The following is a 24,448-nucleotide window of genomic DNA, read 5'->3' as shown; positions in this document are numbered from 1 at the left end:
CCGATCGGAGTCCCAGTTTAATCGCTGGGGCTCTGATCGGTAACCATGGCAACCAGGACGCTACTACAGTCCTGGTTGCCATGGTTACTTAGCATTGTTAGCAATAGTACAATAGTAGAAGATTCATACTTACCTGCTGCTGCGATGTTCGTGTCCGGCCGGGAGCTCCACCTACTGGTAAGTGACAGGTCTGTGCGGCGCATTGCTAAATGAACTGTCACTTCCCAGTAGGAGGAGCTCCCGGCCGGACACGAACATCGCAGCTCCCAGGTAAGTATGAATCTTTTACTATTGTACTATTGCTAGTAACCCGCTGCCAACAATGATCGGGGGGGGGGGGGGAGAGATGGGAGGCCGCACACTGGCCACCAATGTTGTTAATGCTATAGAGGGAGGGGGGGCCGATGGGGGGCGCACACTGTGCCACCAACGATTTATTACAATAGAGGGAGGAAGGGGGGGGGGGCGTACACTGTGCCACCAACAAATTATTACAATAGAGGGAGGAAGGGGGGGGGCCGCACTGGCCACCAATGATATTCAAACTGGGGAGGGGGGGGGTCTGCCCCCTGCTGCCTGGCAGCCCTGATCTCTAACAGGGGGATATGATAGTACAATTAACTCCTTCAGGTGCGGCACCTGAGGGGTTAATTGTGCTGATCACGGCCGCCTGTAAGAGATCGGATGCTGCTAGGCAGCAGGGGGCAGTCATGTACACAGTTTGTAGTATATTCTAACTAGAAGCGTCCCCATCACCATGGGAACGCCTCTGTGTTAGAATATACTGTCGGAAATGAGGTTTCACGATCTAACTCATATCCGACAGTATATTCTAACATAGAGGCGTTCCCATGGTGATGGGGACGCTTCAAGTTAAAATATACCATCGGATTGGAGAAAACTCCGATCAGATGGTATAAAAGGGACTCCAGACTTTACATTGAAAGTCAATGGGGACGGATCCGTTTGAAATGGCACCATATTGTGTCAACGTCAAACGGATCCGTCCCCATTGACTTGCATTGTAATTCAGGACGGATCCGTTTGGCTCCGCACGGCCAGGCGGACACCAAAATGACTTTTTTTTTCATGTCCGTGGATCCTCCAAAAAGCAAGGAAGACCCACGGACGAAAAAACGGTCACGGATCACGGGAAAACGGAACCCCGTTTTGCGGACCGCAAAAAAATACGGTCGTGTGCATGAGGCCTAATACTGCTGCCAGTGACCCAGATTGGAGATATCTCCAATGCCTGTCATTTAAGCTCTCAGATGCTGCTGCCAATAGTGACAGCGGCAACTGTGGGCTTGGGCAGAAGGAGCGAGCTCCCTCTGTCTTCTGATCGGAGCCCCCACGGCCAAATTGTTGGTCTCCAATAGGTTGGTATGACAGCCTGGGGAATTATGAAGGTTATGAAGGTCTGGTAAAGTCGCATAAACTGCAGAAGACATCATGTTCAAGTACAGTAAAAAAGTTTAAAAACAATACAAATATATTAAAACTTTTAATTAGTCCCTTTCCCAATTTTAAGATATAAAAATAAATTATAAAAAATAAACACAATATTTATTGATGTGTAAAGAAATGACCGAACTATTAACCCCTTGACAACTTCCGCTTTATATGTACAGCAGAAGTCATCATTTTAAACATGGCACCTGCTGCATGGTCCTAACCCATTTAACACAAATGTAACTCAAATGTGCTCACAGCATCCGAGCAGTGAAAATGTGGCAGCCACGCTCAACTGAGATCGGGGAAGCTGTTACATTAGTGATTGGTATATTCCAATGTATTCCTACAGCTGGCAGACGAAGTGTAGGGTAATGACGAGGAAGTGGTGCTTGCATGTGGCGCTACCTCCCATTCAAACAGCTGATCGGCGGGAGTCCTGGGAGTGGACCCCCGCCGATCAGATATTGATGACCTATCCTGATAATAGGTTATCAATATTAATGGCTGGAAAACTCCTTTAATTATATCAAATCTTTAGTCAAACATGAAGAGCTTTATAATTAATACCTGGACACCAAGCATTAAAAAGTATTATGAATTCCCCAAGACAGTAGTTTCTGTTTAGTTGAGTATCTGATATTTGCAAATTTAAGGTGTGAAGACCAATGATGGCATCAGCTGGAGGGAAGATCTTTATATCCATGGAAGCTCTGTCTTCACAGATAACTGAAGCATTCCAGTCATTCTTAATGCTACTGCTTGATAAGCCAAAACATTTTCTCTTTCCGTATTTAATGAGGTTTGGTGTTCCTGAAAGAAAAAAATAATCAAATTATATATATATATATATATATATATATATATATATAATATATTTTATACAATATACATGATGAATGTAAAAAAAAAAATTCAAGTACTGTCACAAAACTTGGCATATTTACTTTTATAAATAAAGTAGTCTTTCCTGTTATGAACATTTCTGTGGATTGGTATTTGCATTTCCCGGATAGATTCATAGGGACAAATTTACTCATAAAAATTAGCTAGAATTCTGCCTCAGATTGAGCCAGAACTTTTTGCACTTGGCTCAGCATCTGGGTGTGGCTTGACATGAAAGGGATGTGCAATAATAGGAAAGAGGAGTCACTTCTGGTCCAGAATTCTATATAAAGTAAAGTAAGCAAACCAATAGTTATAACTTAAATGTATCATTCAGCTGGCACATCTTTAGACTGTCTTTTCTAACGGGGTGATTTATTATTAGGGTAATTTGTTAAGTCTTTTATCTGTGTCTGCTGTTGGCTGTCATTTTTCTGTGCCAAATTAAACCAAGTTTTTAACTTTGGAGCTTTGTTTTTGGTGTCATTATTATAATGGTGCTGTCTATTTCTACTGTACCAGGGGACTGGAGCATACTTCTGATTTTTATTTTGCAACATTTTAAAATGTTGCAAGTGATAAATCTGGCTAACAATGTAACTCCATCTTCAAAACATATGCACACCCAGTAGAACATCAGGCCAACAACACTTGGAATGGTCACAGTGTAGTTGGCAGCTAACCCAGAGGGGTCAGAGACACCAGTGCAATGCACCAGAGATACAAGCAAACCACACAGACCCAGACAGAGAACAACTTGGCAGAGTACATGAACCCAAGGCAAACACACACTGAACCAGACATGGTCAGGCAAACCAAGTATATACGGTACTAATCCATAGAACAGAAACAAGGTAGCGGCAGACTGAACTAGGTAAGAACCTTAACAAATCCAAACACAATCTAGAGAGACCAGGAACAGGGGTATAATCTTCAACACAGAACAAGCAGACAGAATCAGAACAGACCCAAACAGAATTTGTTGCACAACCAGTGGCATGACACACAAATACACTGCGTGCAGAATTATTAGGCAAATGAGTATTTTGACCACATCATCCTCTTTATGCATGTTGTCTTACTCCAAGCTGTATAGGCTCGAAAGCCTATTACCAATTAAGCATATTAGGTGATGTGCATCTCTGTAATGAGAAGGGGTGTGGTCTAATGACATCAACACCCTATATTAGGTGTGCATAATTATTAGGCAACTTCCTTTCCTTTGGCAAAATGGGTCAAAAGAAGGACTTGACAGGCTCAGAAAAGTCAAAAATAGTGAGATATCTTGCAGAGGGATGCAGCACTCTTAAAATTGCAAAGCTTCTGAAGCGTGATCATCGAACAATCAAGCGTTTCATTCAAAATAGTCAACAGGGTCGCAAGAAGCGTGTGGAAAAACCAAGGCGCAAAATAACTGCCCATGAACTGAGAAAAGTCAAGCGTGCAGCTGCCAAGATGCCACTTGCCACCAGTTTGGCCATATTTCAGAGCTGCAACATCACTGGAGTGCCCAAAAGCACAAGGTGTGCAATACTCAGAGACATGGCCAAGGTAAGAAAGGCTGAAAGACGACCACCACTGAACAAGACACACAAGCTGAAACGTCAAGACTGGGCCAAGAAATATCTCAAGACTGATTTTTCTAAGGTTTTATGGACTGATGAAATGAGAGTGAGTCTTGATGGGCCAGATGGATGGGCCCGTGGCTGGATTGGTAAAGGGCAGAGAGCTCCAGTCCGACTCAGACGCCAGCAAGGTGGAGGTGGAGTACTGGTTTGGGCTGGTATCATCAAAGATGAGCTTGTGGGTGTCACGGCTGTATGTGAGCAACAAGAGTATACACAGTAAAAAGAGCTACTGACCGGACCCAAACTAGGGAGGATAAAGGGTGACCCCTGTCAGACCCTCAAAGCTCTCCCTATGCTGCTAAAGCACATGCCCAGATCCAAATGGCGGAACGAGGCATGCCCACGTACCTAAGACTGATGACCACTGTAACCCCTACAATAGTGGAAGGGGCACGGCCACCGTTGCCCTGCTCAGTATATGGAGGGAACCGTGGCCACCTCAGATCCAGTCAGGGCCGTCTTTGCCGCAGGGCAAAAGGGGCAGCTGCCCCGGGCCCAGTTGCTCCTGGGGGCCCAAGGGAGCTCCGTTTCCCGACTCCCATTCACTAGTGACTGCATCACTAGATTAAAACATTCGGGGCCTGGGCCCCTGATGTTTTGTCCCAGGCCCCGAATGTCCTGCCTGCCTGCTAGATACAACTGTATTGCCGTACACAGAACGGCAATACAATTGAATCGAATACACTGGGTGTAGAGGTGAAGGACCTTTGGTGACATCACAGGTCATGTGATCAGCAAAACAGGCTGTGATAGGATGACCTGGATGATGTCACCATCATGTGACCAGTGCAGGATTGTACCGGAGTGAAGAGGAGAGGGAGCCTAATGCTGATGTCTGTATATGAGTACTGGAGAGGTAAGTGAAGGGACAGGGAGAGGCAGAGCAATGCTGGGAGTTGTAGTTATTTAACTGGGATGTATGTTAGGGCTGAAGGGAGGGATGTTATTGACATGGAACTGTGTGCTTGAGGTGGCTGGGGGAGGGAGTGATGTTATTTACATGGGACTGTATGTTGAAAGTGGATGGTGGGGGGGAATGATGTTTATGTACATGGGACTTAATGTTTAGGCTACGTTCACACTTGCGTTTGGGGATCCGCTTGTGAGATCCGTTTCAAGGCTCTCACATGCGGCCCCAAATGGATCAGTTTAACCCCAATGCATTCTGAATGGATGCAGATCCATTCTGAATGCATTCGTTCGGCTCTGTACAGCCCCCCGTTCCGTTTCGGAGGTGGACCCCAAAATGCTGCAAGCAGCGTTTTTGTGTCCGCATGGCCTTGCGCAGCCAAACGGATCCGTCCTGACTTACAATGTAAGTAAATGGGGACAAATCCCTTTGCATTGACACAAAATGGTGCAATTGTAAACGGATCCGTCCCCATTGACTTTCAATGTAAGTCAGGATGGATCCGTATTGGGACTTAGAAATTCAAATCTAATACAAACGAATCGGTCCTGAACGGATGCATTCGTTTGTATTATCGGTGCGGATCCGTCCTGTACAAGTACAGGACAGATCCGCACGAACGCAAGTGTGAAGGTAGCCTTAGGGGGTGATGTTTACATGGGACTGTGCGTTGGAGGCGGCTGGGGAGGAGGTGATGTTATTTACATGGGACTGTAGGGTGGAGGGAGGATTATAACTGCAGGGGGCACTGCAGATCCAGGGGACATTATAGGCGGTCTTATTAATACATGGGGCTCTATAGGAGGGTCTTATAGATCCGCCTTATTTCTACTAAGCGCACTATGGGGGCCTTATTACTACTGAGGGGTCTGTAGGGAGCTTTATTACCACTGGGGGAACAATAGGGGGCCTTATTTCTACTGGGGGCTCTGTGAGGGTATTATTAATATGGGAGGGCTCTTCTAATAATGGGGGCATTGTTGAGGAGCATTATCACGGTTGGGGCAGTGTTACTAATGAGGACACTCTAGAAGGGAATTACTATTGGTGGGACTATGAGGAGCACTATTACTATGGGGGCAGTAATGTTTCTTCAGGATAGTATTTGGGGGTATTGGGAGGGGGGGGCAGGGGCGTAACTAAAGGATCATGGGCTCCGGTGCAAGAGTTCAGCTTGGGCGCCCCTTCCCTCAGTGCTTTGTGTGTCTTCTTATGCGGCACAAGTGTCTTTGGGCCCCTTCATGCTCCTGGGCCCGGTAGCGGCTGCTACCTCTGCACCCCCTATAGCTACACCCCTGGGGGGGCACAGCAAGCAGCAGGATAACACTGTGGGGACTCCAGTTGGGGGATAATGATAGAATGTGAGGAAGCTCAGATGTCTGTGTGTCACACTCTGCAGAGACGAGGCGGCTGAGAGAAGTTGTCCAGACCGAGTGGAGAAGATGATGAGAGAGAAGATCTACAGAGAAGATGATGACAGAGAGGAGACGTCACCTGGAGGCCCTGGACGTGACAGGTAAGTGCTGCTCTATAGCAAGTACAGCAAAGTGGGGGGGGGGGCGGGATCCAGGGGGCCCAAGTAAATTCTTGCCCAGGGTCCAATCAACATTAAAGATGGCCCTGGATCCAGTCAGAAAATAACCAGGTACACAACAATGTCTGCACACTTAGCTGAAGGTGCTGCAGCCGCAGAGAAGACGGATCCAAGGACAGCTGGCAATATCCGGAGTGCTTGCTGCAGCAGAACACAGGTCCAGTGAACTGATAGCTACAAGTGAAGATACTCAAGCAAGAGCTACAACTGAAATGAGAAATATAATCCACACCCTACAATAGGAGGAGGGGTGCTTTAAAGGCAGGGAAATCAACCGCAGGAGGAACAGCTGGGAGGAAGGAAACAGAAAGTAAAGACTTCATCACAGGGGCGGAGAAACAGAGCAGTGAGAACTCCTGCAAACTCTAGTAGTGACATCATCACAGGGGTGGAGAAACAGAGCTGTGAGAAAGTCCCAAAGCTCTGGTAGTGACAGTACCCCCCCCTCTACGGGTGGACTCCGGACACCCAGGACCCACCTTCTCAGGATGAGCCCTATGAAATGCCCTGATGAGGCGAGTGGCTTTAATGTCCGACACCGGAACCCACATCCTCTCCTCAGGACCATAACCCTTCCAATGAACGAGGTACTGAAGAGAACCGCGGACAATGCGAGAGTCCACAATTCTGGAAACCTCAAACTCCAGATTGCCATCAACCAAAAATGGAGGAGGAGGCAAAGAGGAGGATACCGAGGGCTGGACATATGGTTTTAAGAGAGATCTGTGAAATACATTATGTATCTTCCAAACCCGTGGAAGATCAAGACGGAAGGCAACAGGATTGATGACTGACAGGATTTTATAAGGCCCAATAAACTTGGGACCCAATTTTCCAGGAGGGAACCTTCAGTTTAATATTTCTTGTAGACAACCACACCAGATCACCCACATTCAGGTCCGGACCAGGCACACGTCTCTTATCAGCCACACGCTTATACTTCTCACTCATCTTTCTAAGATTACTCTGAATCTTTTGCCAAATGGTAGACAAAGACGAGGAAAATCTCTCCTCCTCATGTAAACCAGAAAGAGCCCCTCCCGAGAATGTCCCAAACTGCGGATGGAACCCATATGCACCAAAGAATGGTGACTTATCAGAAGATTCCTGACGACGGTTGTTCAGAGCAAACTCAGCAAGAGGGAGAAATGAACACCAATCCTCCTGGTTCTCTGCCACAAAACAGCACAAATATGTCTCCAGATTCTGATTGAGGCGCTCAGTCTGACCATTCGACTGCGGGTGAAAAGCAGAAGAGAAGGACAGCCGAACCCCCAGGCGAGAACAGAAAGCCTTCCAGAACCTGGACACAAACTGCGTGCCTCTATCGGAAACAATATCAGAGGGAATGCCGTGCAATTTAACAATATGGTCGACAAAAGCTTGCGCCAACGTTTTAGCATTGGGTAAACCAGGGAAAGGTACGAAATGAGCCATCTTGCTAAAACGGTCCACCACCACCAGGATCACCGACTTCCCCGAGGAACGAGGAAGATCCGTGATAAAGTCCATGGACAGGTGTGTCCAAGGACGGGAAGGTATGGGTAACGGAAGAAGGGAACCTGAAGGCCGTGAACGAGGGACCTTAGCGCGAGCGCACGTCTCACAAGCAGCCACAAAACCCTCCACCGACTTACGAAGAGCCGGCCACCAAAATCTCAGAGCAATGAGATCTACCGTGGCTCTACTCCCGGGGTGACCAGCAAGAACCGTATCATGATGCTCCTTGAAGAGTTTGTGACGTAGCTCAGGAGGCACGAACAACTTCCCAGAAGGACAACGGGCAGGTGCCTCAGTCTGGGCAGCCTGAACCTCGGCCTCCAAATCGGAATATAGAGCAGAAACAACTACCCCCTCCGCCAAAATGGGACCCGGGTCCTCGGAGTTTCCTCCTCCCGGAAAACGGCGAGAGAGAGCATCAGCCTTCACATTTTTGATCCCAGGTCGGAATGTAACGACAAAATTGAATCTGGAGAAGAACAGAGACCATCTGGCCTGTCTCGGATTCATACGCCTGGCCGACTCCAAGTATGCCAGATTCTTATGGTCGGTAAAAACGGTGATAGGGTGCCTGGCCCCCTCCAACCAATGGCGCCATTCCTCGAAAGCCAACTTGATGGCCAACAACTCCCTATCTCCCACATCATAGTTTCTCTCTGCCGGGGAGAGTTTTTTAGAGAAAAAGGCACAGGGTCGCCATTTGGCAGGAGAAGGGCCCTGGGACAAAACTGCACCCACACCCACCTCGGAAGCATCCACCTCAACAATAAAAGGTAAGGAAACATCGGGATGCACCAAGACGGGAGCAGACGCAAAACTCTCTTTAATCTTAGAAAAGGCTGCAAGCGCCTCCTCCGACCGAGGAAAAATCCGCCCCCTTTTTTGTCATGTCAGTAAGGGGTTTGACAACAGAGGAATAATTCAAAATGAACTTTCTGTAATAGTTCGCAAAACCCAGAAAGCGCATCAATGCCTTCTGATTCTCAGGAAGCTCCCACTCAAGTACAGCACGGACCTTCTCCGGATCCATGCGAAAACCAGAAGCAGAGAGGAGAAAACCCAGAAATTGAATCTCCGATACCATAAAAATACATTTCTCCAGCTTGGCGTACAATTTATTTTCCCGCAGAATCTGCAGAACCTGAAAAAGATGATCCTGATGGGTCTGAACATCAGGGGAAAAAATCAAAATATCATCAAGATACACCAATACAAATTTCCCCATTAAATGGTAGAAAATACTATTAACAAAATGCTGAAAGACGGCCGGAGCATTCATCAGGCCGAAAGGCATAACGAGATTCTCGAAATGCCCGTTAGGGGTATTAAAGGCCGTTTTCCATTCATCCCCCTCTCTGACCCTGACCAGGTTGTACACGCCTCTCAAATCCAATTTGGAAAACACCTTGGCCCCAACAATTTGGTTGAAGAGGTCCGGGATCAGAGGAAGGGGATAGGGATCGCGAATCGTGATACGGTTCAGCTCCCTAAAATCTAGGCAAGGTCTCAGAGAGCCATCTTTTTTTTTAACAAAAAAAAAAACCCGCGGCCACAGGTGACTTTGAGGGACGAATATGCCCCTTATCGAGACTCTCGGAGATATAAGTTCGCATTGCGATTCTTTCCGGTTGTGAGAGATTGTAGAGGCGTGCTTTTGGCAGCTTGGCGCCGGGAATGAGGTTAATGGGACAGTCAAACTCCCGGTGAGGAGGTAGCTCCTGAACACCGCTCTCGGAAAACACGTCTGAGAAATCAGAGAGAAATGATGGCACAGTTTTAGTAGACACCTCTGCAAAAGTCGCTGTGAGACAATTCTCTCTACAAAAGTCACTCCACTCATTTATTTGCCTTCCTTGCCAATCAATAGTGGGGTTATGTCTAGTGAGCCAGGGTAACCCCAAAACTAGAGGAGAAGGCAATCCGTTAAGGACAAAACAAGAGATATCCTCCACATGAGTGTCACCTACAGCTAGCCGGATATTGTGAACAATGCCCTTCAGAGATCTCTGTGAGAGTGGAGCAGAGTCAATAGCAAAAACAGGTGTATCCTTTTCTAATGTGCAAACCTGAAAACCATGCATGGCTACAAATTGAGTGTCAATAAGATTGACGGCCGCTCCACTATCGACAAAAATCTCACAAGAAATGACCTTGCTCTCTAGCGCCACCCTGGCAGACAAGAGAAAACGGGAACTGCAGGTCAGAGGAAAAGCATCAATTCCTACATCAACTTTGCCCAAAGTAGCAGATGAAGCAGAACTTGAAGATTTACCTTTTGAGGTTTTTCTCTTATTATCGCTCTTAGTACAGTTCAAGAATCTCCTAGACGGACAAACATTTGCCAAATGACCTATGCCCCCACAACAAAAACACACCATACTCTGAGGACTAAATCCTCTTTTATCAGGGGCAAGTCGACCTAGCTGCATGGGCTCCTCCTCAGAGGGGAGCGAGACAGGATGAGGTCCCTGCACACTGAATGAGTCCGCACCATTGCCCCTAGACTGACAATGGCTGGACAGAGAGGTCTTGTTTCTTTCTCTTAGACGCCTGTAAAGGCGTACCGCCAATGACATGGCAGACTCTAAGGACGTTGGTCTCTCATGCAAAGCAAACGCATCTTTCAATCTCTCTGAGAGACCATGACAGAACTGACTCCGGAGTGCAGCATCATTCCAACCTGAATCAGCTGCCCATATCCGAAATTCAGAACAATAAAGCTCCGCAGACAGTTTGTTCTGGCATAAAACAAGTAAGTTAGATTCGGCCAGAGCAACACGATCCGGGTCATCATATATCTGCCCCAGGGCCACGAAAAATCTTTCCACGGATCGAAGGGAGGGATCCCCTGATGGCAGCGAAAAAGCCCAAGTCTGAGCATTACCCCTGAGCAGGGAGATGACAATCCTCACCCTCTGCTCCTCCTTACCAGAGGAGTGGGGACACAAGCAAAAATGGAGTTTGCATGCCTCTCTGAAGCGAACAAAATTCTCACTGCCCCCGGAGAACGTTTCCGGAAGTGAGACCTTTGGCTCGCAACAGACTCCATGAGCCGGAGCAGAGCCCAATGCTTGGAGCTGAGTCATAGATTGACGGAGATCCGCTACTTCCAAAGAAAGACCCTGCATGCGGTCAACCAGGCCAGAAAGCGGATCCATGTCAAAAAAGGACGGTTTTGGTGGATTATAATGTCACGGCTGTATGTGAGCAACAAGAGTATACACAGTAAAAAGAGCTACTGACCAGACCCAAACTAGGGAGGATAAAGGGTGACCCCTGTCAGACCCTCAAAGCTCTCCCTATGCTGCTAAAGCACATGCCCGGATCCAAATGGCGGAACGAGGCATGCCCACGTACCTAAGACTGATGACCACTGTAACCCCTACAATAGTGGAAGGGGCACGGCCACCGGTGCCCTGCTCAGTATATGGAGGGAACCGTGGCCACCTCAGATCCAGTCAGAAAATAGCCAGGTACACAACAATGTCTGCACACTTAGCTGAAGGTGCTGCAGCCGCAGAGAAGACGGATGCAAGGACAGCTGGCAATATCCGGAGTGCTTGCTGCAGCAGAACACAGGTCCAGTGAACTGATAGCTACAAGTGAAGATACTCAAGCAAGAGCTACAACTGAAATGAGAAATATAATCCACGCCCTACAATAGGAGGAGGGGTGCTTTAAAGGCAGGGAAATCAACCGCAGGAGGAACAGCTGGGAGGAAGGAAACAGAAAGTAAAGACTTCATCACAGGGGCGGAGAAACAGAGCAATGAGAACTCCTCCAAACTCTAGTAGTGACATCATCACAGGGGTGAAGAAACAGAGTTGTGAGAACGTCCCAAAGCTCTGGTAGTGACAGTGGGGCCTTTTCGGGTTGAGGATGGAGTCAATCTCAACTCCCAGTCCTACTGCCAGTTTCTGGAAGACACCTTCTTCAAGCAGTGGTACAGGAAGAAGTCTGCATCCTTCAAGAAAAACATGATTTTCATGCAGGACAATGCTCCATCACACGCGTCCAAGTACTCCACAGCGTGGCTGGCAAGAAAGGGTATAAAAGAAGAAAATCTAATGACATGGCCTCCTTGTTCACCTGATCTGAACCCCATTGAGAACCTGTGGTCCATCATCAAATGTGAGATTTACAAGGAGGGAAAACAGTACACCTCTCTGAACAGTGTCTGGGAGGCTGTGGTTGCTGCTGCACGCAATGTTGATGGTGAACAGATCAAAACACTGACAGAATCCATGGATGGCAGGCTTTTGAGTGTCCTTGCAAAGAAAGGTGGCTATATTGGTCACTGATTTGTTTTTGTTTTGTTTTTGAATGTCAGAAATGTATATTTGTGAATGTTGAGATGTTATATTGGTTTCACTGGTAAAAATAAATAATTGAAATGGGTATATATTTGTTTTTTGTTAAGTTGCCTAATAATTATGCACAGTAATAGTCACCTGCACACACAGATATCCCCCTAAAATAGCTAAAACTAAAAACAAACTAAAAACTACTTCCAAAAATATTCAGCTTTGATATTAATGAGTTTTTTTGGGTTCATTGAGAACATGGTTGTTGTTCAATAATAAAATTAATCCTCAAAAATACAACTTGCCTAATAATTCTGCACTCCCTGTATATAGCAAGAAAAAAGAACAAAAAAGATCAAACAGGTGTATAGAGAACCAGGGAAGGTTAAGACTACCAGTACCAAACTGAGGAGAGATACAAAGCACAATGGGCATAATTCACACCCACATGAGGCCCACCCCAGGACGCACGGTACAGTGGCAACATCAACCGCCATTCCGCCATTGAATTAAAATGGCAAAAATTCAAACCCAGAAGAAGCCTATGCCTGAGCACTCTGAGCAATGTTGCCATTGGCTGATCCTCCTCAGTCACCTGCTTGACTTGTCTCTTGAAGCCAACGGTTGGCTGAGGGATTATGTGGCCAAGCTCATACAAGAAGAACAAAATATATTGGGTTGTGATGGCTCACCTAATTGTTGTATATGGAGTGGGTGCTCCAACCAGTATTGACACACCCTGTCTATAAAGTAGAAAATGAATAAAAAATGCAAGTTGGTTGTGCACACCTCATATTGAATATACACTGCTCAAAAAAATAAAGGGAACACTTAAACAACACAATGTAACTCCAAGTCAATCACACTTCTGTGAAATCAAACTGTCCACTTATGAAGCAACACTGAGTGACAATCAATTTCACATGCTGTTGTGCAAATGGGATAGACAACAGGTGGAAATTATAGGCAATTAGCAAGACACCCCCAATAAAGGAGTGGTTCTGCAGGTGGTGATCACAGACCACTTCTCAGTTCCTATGCTTCCTGGCTGATGTTTTGGTCACTTTTGAATGCTGGCGGTGCTTTCACTCTAGTGGTAGCATGAGACGGAGTCTACAACCCACACAAGTGGCTCAGGTAGTGCAGCTTATCCAGAATGGCACATCAATGCGAGCTGTGGCAAGAAGGTTTGCTGTGTCTGTCAGTGTAGTGTCCAGAGCATGGAGGCGCTACCAGGAGACAGGCCAGTACATCGGGAGACGTGGAGGAGGCCGTAGGAGGGCAACAACCCAGCAGCAGGACCGCTACCTCCGCCTTTGTGCAAGGAGGAACAGGAGGAGCACTGCCAGAGCCCTGCAAAATTACCTCCAGCAGGCCACAAATGTGCATGTGTCTGCTCAAACGGTCAGAAACAGACTCCATGAGGGTGATATGAGGGCCCGACATCCACAGGTGGGGGTTGTGCTTACAGCCCAACACCGTGCAGGACGTTTGGCATTTGCCAGAGAACACCAAGATTGGCAAATTCGCCACTGGCGCCCTGTGCTCTTCACAGATGAAAGCAGGTTCACACTGAGCACATGTGACAGACGTGACAGAGTCTTGAGACGCCGTGGAGAACGTTCTGCTGCCTGCAACATCCTCCAGCATGACCGGTTTGGCATTGGGTCAGTAATGGTGTGGGGTGGCATTTCTTTGGAGGGCCGCACAGCCCTCCATGTGCTCGCCAGAGGTAGCCTGACTGCCATTAGGTACCGAGATGAGATCCTCAGACCCCTTGTGAGACCATATGCTGGTGCTGTTGGCCCTGGGTTCCTCCTAATGCAAGACATTGCTAGACCTCATGTGGCTGGAGTGTGTCAGCAGTTCCTGAAAGACAAAGGCATTGATGCTATGGACTGGCCCGCCCGTTCCCCAGACCTGAATCCAATTGAGCACATCTGGGACATCATGTCTCGCTCTATCCACCAACGTCACGTTGCACCACAGACTGTCCAGGAGTTGGCAGATGCTTTAGTCCAGGTCTGGGAGGAGATCCCTCAGGAGACCGTCCGCCACCTCATCAGGAGCATGCACAGGCGTTGTAGGGAGGTCATACAGGCACGTGGAGGCCACACACACTACTGAGCCTCATTTTGACTTGTTTTAAGGACATTACATCAAAGTTGGTTCAGCCTGTAGTGTGTTTTTCCACTTTAATTTTGAGGGTGACTCCAAATCCAGACCTCCATGGGTTGAAAAATTTGATTTCCATTTTTTTATTTTTGTGTGATTTTGTTGTCAGCACATTCAACTATGTAAAGAACAAAGTATTTCAGAAGAATATTTAATTAATTCAGATCTAGGATGTGTTATTTTTGTGTTCCCTTTATTTTTTTGAGCAGTGTATATACAGAGGCTTCCTTAAGTATAGTAATAGATGTTTTATTTGTACATAAAAATATAAAATTGTATAAGAACAATATACTGTAGTAAAATAATTGTGTAAAATCACCGATATCCAAGATATTAACCAATGGGGGTCTTGGTATATGGTGACCGTAGTGCAATAGAGGCTTTGATGTGGTTCGGTCCCTGTAGTGAATATCTCAAATAAAATAACAATAATGCAATTGAAATTAATAATATCATTTGTGCCAAAAACTAATAAATAAATAAATAAGATAGATTCACCTATGGTGCAATTGATCTATTAGAATTAATCCACAATAACGCCACAATATATCAGGTGCAGGGGTGTGTGAGCTTTCAAAGAAAAAAAGTAGAAAGACCATCCACAATGGGACCTCCTGGATTTAGTGTGTAGGGTAAAAAGAAATATAAGAATTGTTAAAAATACAAAACTTTCATTTGATGAACAAAAAGCCGCAATATAAGGTAATATAAAACCACAATGGAGTAAAAGCCACAATAGTAAAACCGCAATGCGTTAAGGTGCAAGAGTTATAGTTCATCCAGCGGATCAGCGGTAGTAGAACTGCACTATAGTATGTGAAAATTGTATTTTATCCAGCAATAGTGAAGATTGTGTTTTATCCAACAATAGTAAAACCGCAATGTGTTACAGTACAAGAGTTGTAGTTCATCCAACAGAACAGCGATAATAAAACTGCACTATAGTATGCAGGAGTTGTGTTTTGTCCAGCAAATTGTTCGTCAGAGAAGCAGTGCAGCCATCTTAGATGGCAAAAGAGAAGCCCAGAAATTGGCAGATCTGCAGCTAAAAAGATGTAGTTGAGGGTACCATGCAAGTGTTCTGTTACCGGCCTAGTTAATATAATATTTTTTTTTCATGAGAGGGTCATTTTAAGAGATTTATAAGTTGTGTGTAGTTATTAGATATAAAATGTAATAAAAATAATATGACTTTAAAATTAATGTTATTCTTTCACATTTCTGTTTACAGCTCACCAACATTTTGACTTGTGTATCAAAATCAATAATAGAAATCATCAGACCGATGAAATCACCATCGGAGAAACAATAGATTGTAATATATTTGGGAGTATTCACACTCATTCCCAAACTTCAATAGACATTGAGACTTTATTAAAGACGAACAATTTGCTGGACAAAACACAACTCCTGCATACTATAGTGCAGTTTTATTATCGCCGTTCTGTTGGATGAACTACAACTCTTGTACTGTAACACATTGCGGTTTTACTATTGTTGGATAAAACACAATCTTCACTATTGCTGGATAAAATACAATTTTCACATACTATAGTGCAGTTCTACTACCGCTGATCCACTGGATGAACTATAACTCTTGCACCTTAACGCATTGCGGTTTTACTATTGTGGCTTTTACTCCATTGGGGTTTTATATTATCTTATATTGTGGCTTTTTGTTCATCAAATGAAAGTTTTGTATTTTTAACAATTCTTATATTTCTTTTTACCCTACACACTAAATCCAGGAGGTCCCATTGCGGATGGTCTTTCTACTTTTTTTCTTTGCAGGCTCACACACCCCTGCACCTGATATATTGTGGCGTTATTGTGGATTAATTGTAATAGATCAATTGCACTATAGGTGAACCTATCTATTTATTTATTTATTTATTAGTTTTTGGCACAAATGATATTATTAATATCAATTGCATTATTGTTATTTTATTTAGAGCAGGCATGGCCAACCTGAGGCTCTCCAGCTGTTGCAAAACTACAACTCCCACTACAATTATGCATTTCCAAACAACAGCTACACGCAGGGCTCCTAAAAACCACTCTGGTTCAAGAAGAAAAAAAATCATACTAACTGAGCAAAATACTTATTTAGTGACCTCCTTTTCTTCTTTTCAGCTGTAGATCTGCCAATTCCAGGGGTCCTCTTCTGCTATCCAAGATGGCTGCACCACTTCTCAGACTACCAGATGCTTAGTCTGCATTTGGTAGCTTCCTGCTGCCATCAGTTTGGCCAGCACTGCTGACGTGATCAGTGGAAGCCAATCCAGGAGCTGTGTGGGACAAGCAGGAAATATCTTGAAGTACCAGTGCACAGTGAGCATCAGTCTGAGAAATGGTGTTGTCATCTTGGATGACAAAAGAGGAGCCCTGGAATCAGTTGATCTGCCGCAAAAAAGATGAAAAGGAGGTCACCAGATAAGTGTGCTGTTGGGTCCCCAGTTAATGTGAATTTTCGTCTTCATCCAGAGGGTCTAGTTTATGATACCTGAAGGAAGCATAATTAAATGTGAATATTTCACAGATTTAACAAACCGAATTAAATGGGTTGTCCCCCGATAAATTCTCTAGAGTTTGCAAACCAGCCCCTTGATCTGAAAAATGTGTATACTGTAGCTACTGAGTTATTCAATGAAATCTATCTGTATAGCACCACCTGCTGTTTGCCATTTTTCTAATTTCTCAGTCCCACTCACTGAGATTGAAGCACGTGCTCAGTTCAATCCTTCAACTGCCACCTGTTGCAGCAGAAAGGACAAACCACCGAGAAAGGACATGTCCCAAAGCTGACAACTTGAAATAAATCTAGCAGAGCAATTGGAGCAATGAATGGGCAGATCTCTGGATTCATGTGAGGTACAGAGCTGGTTCTAGCATTTTTTGGAAAGAGGTTGCCATGTACTAGATGACGTCTGATTTTCATTTTTTACATTATTCATGGGATAACCTTTTGAAGATCTTTCTGATTTGCTGGTGTTCAATGGCTTACCTGTTTCAATTATAAAAGTTAAACTTTCTTTCTTCAGGTCAAAAGAACCATTGATTGACTTTTGCAGAGAGATTTTAAAGTCCTGTCCACGTCTGACTATTAGACGTTTTGTGGTGATTTCATCGGTCTGATGATTTCTATTATTGATTTTGATACACAAGTCAACATGTTGGTGAGCTGGAAACAGAAATGTGAAAGAATAACATTAATTTTACATTCATATTATTTTTATTACATTTTATATCTAATAACTACACACAACTTAGAAATCTCCTAAAAAGACCCTCTCATGAAAAAAAAAAATTATATTAACTAGGCCGGTAAGGGCCCTTTCACACTTGCGTTCTTTTCTTCCGGCATAGAGTTCCGTCATCGGGGCTCTATGCCGGAAGAATCCTGATCAGGATTATCCCCATGCATTCTGAATGGAGAGAAATCCGTTCAGGATGCATCAGGATGCCTTCAGTTCCGGAACGGAACGTTTTTTGGCCGGAGAAAATACCGCAGCATGCTGCGCTTTTTGCTCCGGCCAAAAATCCGGAACACTTGCCGCAAGGCCGGATCCGGAATTAATGCCCATTGAAAGGCATTAATCCGGATCCGGCCTTAAGCTAAACGTCGTTTCGGCGCATTGCCGGATCCGACGTTTAGCTTTTTCTGAATGGTTACCATGGCTGCCAAGATGCTAAAGTCCTGGTTGCCATGGTAAAGTGTAGTGGGGAGCGGGGGAGCAGTATACTTACCGTCCGTGCGGCTCCCCAGGCGCTCCAGAGTGACGTCAGGGCGCCCTACGCTCATGGATGACGTGATCGCATGGACACGTCATCCATGCGCATGGGGTGCTCTGACGTCATTCTGGAGCGCCCCGGGAGCCGCATGGACTGTAAGTATACTGCTCCCCCGCTCCCCACTACTACTATGGCAACCAGGACTTTAATAGCATCCTGGGTGCCATAGTAACACTGAACGCATTTTGAAGACAGATCCGTCTTCAAATGCTTTCAGTTCACTTGCGTTTTTCCGGATCCGGCGTGTAATTCCGGCAAATGGAGTACACGCCGGATCCGGACAACGCAAGTGTGAAAGAGCCCTAACAGAACACTTGCATGGTACCCTCAATTACATCTTTTTAGCTGCAGATCTGCCAATTTCTGGGCTTCTCTTCTGCCATCTAAGATGGCTGCACTGCATCTCTGACTACCTGATACACACTGTGCCCTGTTAGTCCAATACACTTCCTGCTGCCCTCAATTTGGCCAGCATTGCACATGTGAGCAGAGCTGGCCAATACAAGTGCCTTGGACTACCAAATGCATAGTGTGCAGCAGGTAGTCTGGTAAGTGGTTCAGCCATCTTGGATGACGGAAGAGAAACCCAGAAATCAGCAGATCTGCAACTGAAAAGATGAAAAGGAAGGCACCGGGTAAGTGTTCTGTTCATTCTCCAAAAAATTGGATTTTTTTTCTTGAATAGGAAGGTCCCTTTAACAATACACACCTGTTTTTCTACTATACAGTATCTAAAAAATAAATCAGTTGATGAATAAATCTTGCACATAAAAATTTGTGTTTTCTTCAAATATAGATATGTTTTTGAAGACTCACATAGCATTACTGAGTGTGAGGATCATTAGACTCATGAGATGAGAAATTACTTAATCACTAAAATCCACTGCTTGAACTTTATGGATATACAGTACTGTGCAAAAGTTTGAGGCAGGGGGAAAAAAAATCTGCAATTAAGGAATAATTTCAAAAACAGAAGCCTTAATAGTTAACATTTTTATTTATTCTACCACAAGACAATAACCCCAAACATACAGCCAATGTCATTAAGAACTGTATTCACTGTAAAGAAGAAGAAAGAGACCCCCACGGAGCCCTGATCTCAATAACATTGAGTCTGGTTGGGATGACATAAGGAAAAATAAGGATTTGATCCACAAAAGATCACTGGTTATTTTGGAACAACCTCCCTGCTGAGTTCCTTTAAAATATTTGTGCAAGTGTACCTAGAAGAACTGATGCTGTTTTGAAGACAAAGGGTTGTCACACCTCTTCCTCTAGGTCCTTGTACAGCAGCTTCAAAGGCGGTATGTCTGCCTCTATTCTGGTATGCTAAAGGAACACTAAACACTGAATCCAAACAAAAAAGGAAAAGAACAACCAACACAACCTAAGATGTTCCTTTTTTTCTAGTTCGTGTGTTCTCTCAGGTTGCAGCCATGTCTTCTCCCCCTTTCTCTCCCACTCTGATGCTAGTGAAGATGAGCCAGGACGTTTAGGAGGAGGGGACTATGTTTAGACTACATACCTTTTGTTCACACACTGAGCATGACTATTTTGTTGAAAGGAATATTCTAGTTACTCATAGTATAAAATACATGTAACAGTGCCAGCATATTGTCAACAGTACCAGTTATAGTGCATCATAGCACAGACAGAACAAGCTGAATAGCTAATCTAACGTGTAATGCAGTGCTAATTCCGATCCTTACTACATAATTGAGCACATTTGTCTTTCATAAGCTTTAGAAAGCTGGCTAGCATGTGGACGTATGCTGTAGACCAAACTCCATACCTAGTACTGTATATACTCACTGTTGTCCTGATACTATATTTATGGACATAGGGGGAGATTTATCAAACTGGTGTAAAGTAAAACTGCCTTAGTTGCCCATAGCAACCAATCAGATTCCACCTTTCATTTTTAACAGATCCTTTGGAAAATGAAAGGTGGAATCTGATTGGTTGCTATGGGCAACTAAACCAGTTCTACTTTACCCCAGTTTGATAAATTTCCCCGACAGTGTATACAGGATGTACGTACCAAATCTGGCCTCCATAATATCTCTGCAGAGGTTGTTACCCAGCTTTCTGAACTGCTGAATTCCTTTCTTACCTAGCTAAGTGGTGGTAAATCTCATTATATAGCTAGGCCGCCTTGCCATTCAGTGTCCTGGAAAAGCTGGGTGACAACACTGTGCAGCTACATTGGTGAAAAGTTGTCCTGGTACTACATGACAGATTGACGCAATGTATCAGAGCATTATTGTGTGCATTTTATATAACCAATATGTTCCTATCACTACCGAACAGAGGTTGTTACCCTGCTTTTTCAGACTGCAGAATGCCGGATCAGCTTATTTATAATTTGGTAAATTCCCAGTATTGTAGATTACCTAGCTGGATTTGTAAGCCAGGAGCCTGGAAAAGCTGAGTAAAAATCCCAGTGACAAATTTTCCATACTGTAGCATAGTATGGAGATTAGACAAGCCTCGTGTACACTTTGCTTTTTCCTTCATGCAGAAACTGACCAACCGTGCAGATTTTGAAATCAGCAGCATGTAAATTTTTGTGTGATTCTGTAAAGGGGTTTTTGCCATGTACTTCAATGGAGTTAACATAAATCCACATAACAAATGCACCAATATCATGATAATTTGTGCAAATGTATGTTTTTTTTTTGTGTGAGGATTTGCTGTATACAAGTCTGCACCATGTGCAGGTACCCTAAGAGAGATGTCAAAATACTACCAAGATACCTTTTCAGGGTTCTGAGAAACCTGTAAAAGAGATTTAAAGGGGTTGTCCGGGTTCAGAGCTGAACCCGGACAGACCCTTATTTTCACCAAGGCAGTCCCCCTGAGGCTAGCATCGGAGCATCTCATGCTCCAAACGCTCCCTTGCCCTGTGCTAGATCGCGCAGGGAAAGGGCTCTTTTGTTTATCATAACACACTGCCGGGTGAAAACTTCCGCCCGGCAGTGTGTTCGGTGAGGTCACCGCCTCTGATGGGCGGGCTTTAGCGCTGCCCTAGCCGTTTTACTGGTTAGGGCAGCGCTAAATCCCGTCCATCAGTGCCGGTGACGTCACCGGGCTTCCTGGCAGCCCCATGGAGAGCCCCGGTACGTCACCGGATCTCCGAAAAATGCCTTTGCCCTACACAATTTAGCGCAAGGCAAAGGAGAGCATCGGAGCATGAACTGCTCCAATGCTCAAGTCAGGGGGCTGCCGAGGTGAAAATGGGGATATGTCCGGGTTCAGCTCTGAACCCGGACAACCCCTTTAAGAAGGCTAAATCTACCAAGAAGTAACCCCTCCCCACTTTTCAAATAGTACCATATCTAGACATATTTACCTATCAGGGTTCTGGGAAATCTGGGTTACCACCATACAATAAATACCCTCCTCATTCCCAAATAACAAACATCACAGCCAGGCAAATTTATCTTTCAGGTTCCTGGGAAAGCTGGATTACAACCATGTGGAGCTGTAAAATAGACTGCAAAGTAATAAATTAATCAAGATAAACCCTCTTCACTCCTAAATAGTGTCATAGCCAGATTTGCCATTCAGGTCCTAGGAAAGCTGGGTTACCACCACGTGTAGCTGAAATAGAGTTTACAGAATACAAAATCTCCCGAGATGTAATCCTCCCTTTCCGCTCCTAAACAGTGCCACAACTAGGCAGATTTGCCTTCCTGTGAAAGCAGGATTTCAACCTTGTGGAGCTGTGAAAGAGAATGCAAAATAATACATCTACCAAAACAATAGGGCTACTTTCACATTAGCATTTTTGCTGGATTGATCATTGATATAACGCTTCCGTTACTGATAATACAACCGTCTGCATCCGTCATGAACGGATCCGGTTGTATTATCTTTAACATAGCCAAGACGGATCCGTCATGAAAGTCAATGGGGGACAAATCCGTTATCTAGTGTGTCAGAGAAAACTGATCCGTTTCCATTGACTTACATTTTGTGGCAGGACGGATCCGTCTTGCTCAGTCATAGGATCTCAATAGCGGGGGGAAAACTCTTCCGTTTTGTCCCCATTCATTTTCAATGGGGACAAAACTGAACTGAAGGGAACGGAATGCAACAAAATGCATTTTGTTCCTTTTGGCTGCATCCCCATCGCGGACAGAATAACACTGCAAGCAGCCTTTTTCTGTCCGCGATGTGTGTAGCAAGATGGATCACAATGTAAGTCAATGGGGACGGATCCGTTTTTTCTGACACAATAGAAAGCGGAGCTGTCGCCCATTGACTTTCAATGGAGTTCATGACGGAACCGTCTTGGTTATGTTAAAGATAATACAACCGGATCTGTTCATAACGGATGCAGATGGTTGTTTTATCAGAGCGGAAGTGTTTTTGCTGATCCATGACGGATCCAGCAAAAACACTGGAGTGAAAGTAGCCTAAATCTATTGCACAATACTGTACATTGAGTCAAAAAATTAAGTAAAAATAAATAAATCACAAGAACATCTCAGCCCAATGAATTTTGATGACACAAACTATATTCCACATAAAGCTAACAGTAATAGATAGGAATTTTCTTCTATAGCCATTTGTTGTTTTAACAGGCATATATCTTTTATTAGTGGCGCCTGTAAGTGTCCCGTATGTTAGTCATATGGAAAAGGGGAATTTTAACACTTAGTTTTTTCTACAGCTTTAGTTATAACTAACATTTATCTGTTAAACCAACATTTACTAAAAATGTCATCACTGTGTCTGGTCATTAAAGGGGAAAATCACTCAATGCAGAAGTGGCTAAAATATATATATTTAGTATAACTAAGCCCCAATCCACATGTTCTTGACAAATATCAACATTTTTGATCAAGAGGATATGCAAATCTATGAATAACTATGTGGACACTAAAAAGTAACATTTACTTAAAAAACATAGCAATACATTACTGACCTTGACTCTGGTTTGCCATTCTCTTCTCCCTATGTAATCTGCAGCCTAAGCTTTTAGTTACTGTGGTAGGGCTGTAACGGCCGCTGTGACTGAGGGATTGACAGTGGAGTTTAGCACTTTTATACCCATGCTATGGTTTCACTGACCTCTTGGGTGTAACCGTTTTCAACTTTATCTAACCCCTGACTGAACTCCTAGTAGTTTGCTAAATCGGGTTGAAGTGTCTTCCTCAGAATTTCTCTTTAAACTACAGTGTGAAACTCAAAGAATTCAAAAAGGTTTCGCAACATATATAAAAGAATGCAGAAAATGTAGTGCTGTTTGCTATCACAGCATGGCTACACCTCTCTGATGTACAGTATAGTAGTGGCTTGGTACTTTACTTCTTTACTATGTATTCACAGTACCTACCGTAATTACTATTTATTATTAAATATTATCATAACCATTATTAAGATTAGGTTTCATCATGCACACAGCCATATTTTTCATCCATGTGCTAAAAGTATTTTATGCGGATAACACACTGACCCATTCACTGCTATTGGGTCATGCACGCATTAGGGGTTTATGCGGATTCGTTTTTCTGTTCAGCAAATTACAGAATGCTTGTCTGTATCGTGGATGAGAATAGCTCTTTTTATTGATGGAGTGAGAAAACTACAGGTATCAACATTTTCCAGATGTGTGTTTTGATGACCGAAATGTGAATACGGGCATGTGCATGAAAGCTTATATTGTGAAGAGAGGAAAAGTACATGTTAACATATTTAGTTCTGCAATCACACAGTGGCATGTCGGGGATGGGGGGTGGCGGTCCACTCCAGGTGCCCGCTTTCTGGGGGGGGGGGTGCCAGAAGCAATGAGCGTTTCCTTAAAACAGATGGAAGTGCTCAATGTTGGAACGCCGAGAGCTGCAGTCCTATAACTTACTGACTACTCAGTTCCCTGCACTCCGTCTCTCCCGCACTGAATGATGAAGCAGGAAGATTTCTCCCTGCTCCACCATTCAGCCTGCAGACACAGATCATGCTGCTGGCCTGTGTGGGAGGAGCCTGCAGCCCAGGAATCTACCTAAGGTCCTCCCACACAATGCTGCAGAGTGATTTGTGTCTGCAGGGGTGAGCTGGATCTGATCACCAGGAACAGAACGAGGTTAGTAGTTACTGTTTTTTTTTTGTTTTATTAACAGCGGGAATTATTACTACAAAGGGGGCACAGAGGGCATTACTACTACAAAGGGGACACAGAGGGAATTCCTACTACAAAGGGGGC

At 44.5% G+C, this 24,448-nt stretch overlaps 1 protein-coding gene across 1 annotated transcript in view; it reads right to left on the bottom strand.

Moving 5' to 3' along the window:
* LOC120981157 (protein-glutamine gamma-glutamyltransferase 5-like) overlaps positions 1-23,295 on the bottom strand; it is a 73,395-nt gene extending 50,100 nt beyond the window's left edge. Inside the window, exons 1-3 of the mRNA XM_040410672.1 lie at positions 23,174-23,295; positions 17,453-17,629; positions 2,023-2,265 (exon numbers count right to left, since the gene is read on the bottom strand). Coding sequence (XP_040266606.1) covers positions 2,023-2,265; positions 17,453-17,629; positions 23,174-23,192 — 439 coding nt within the window. The 5' untranslated portion in view covers positions 23,193-23,295. The remainder of the gene's footprint in view (positions 1-2,022; positions 2,266-17,452; positions 17,630-23,173) is intronic.
* Positions 23,296-24,448: the final 1,153 nt, after the last annotated feature.

The sequence above is a fragment of the Bufo bufo genome, chromosome 10, assembly GCF_905171765.1.
Source record: "Bufo bufo chromosome 10, aBufBuf1.1, whole genome shotgun sequence".
Classification (NCBI taxonomy): domain Eukaryota; kingdom Metazoa; phylum Chordata; class Amphibia; order Anura; family Bufonidae; genus Bufo; species Bufo bufo.
The sequence above is the reverse complement of the archived record's forward strand: the minus strand, read 5'-3'. Positions and strand labels throughout refer to the sequence as shown.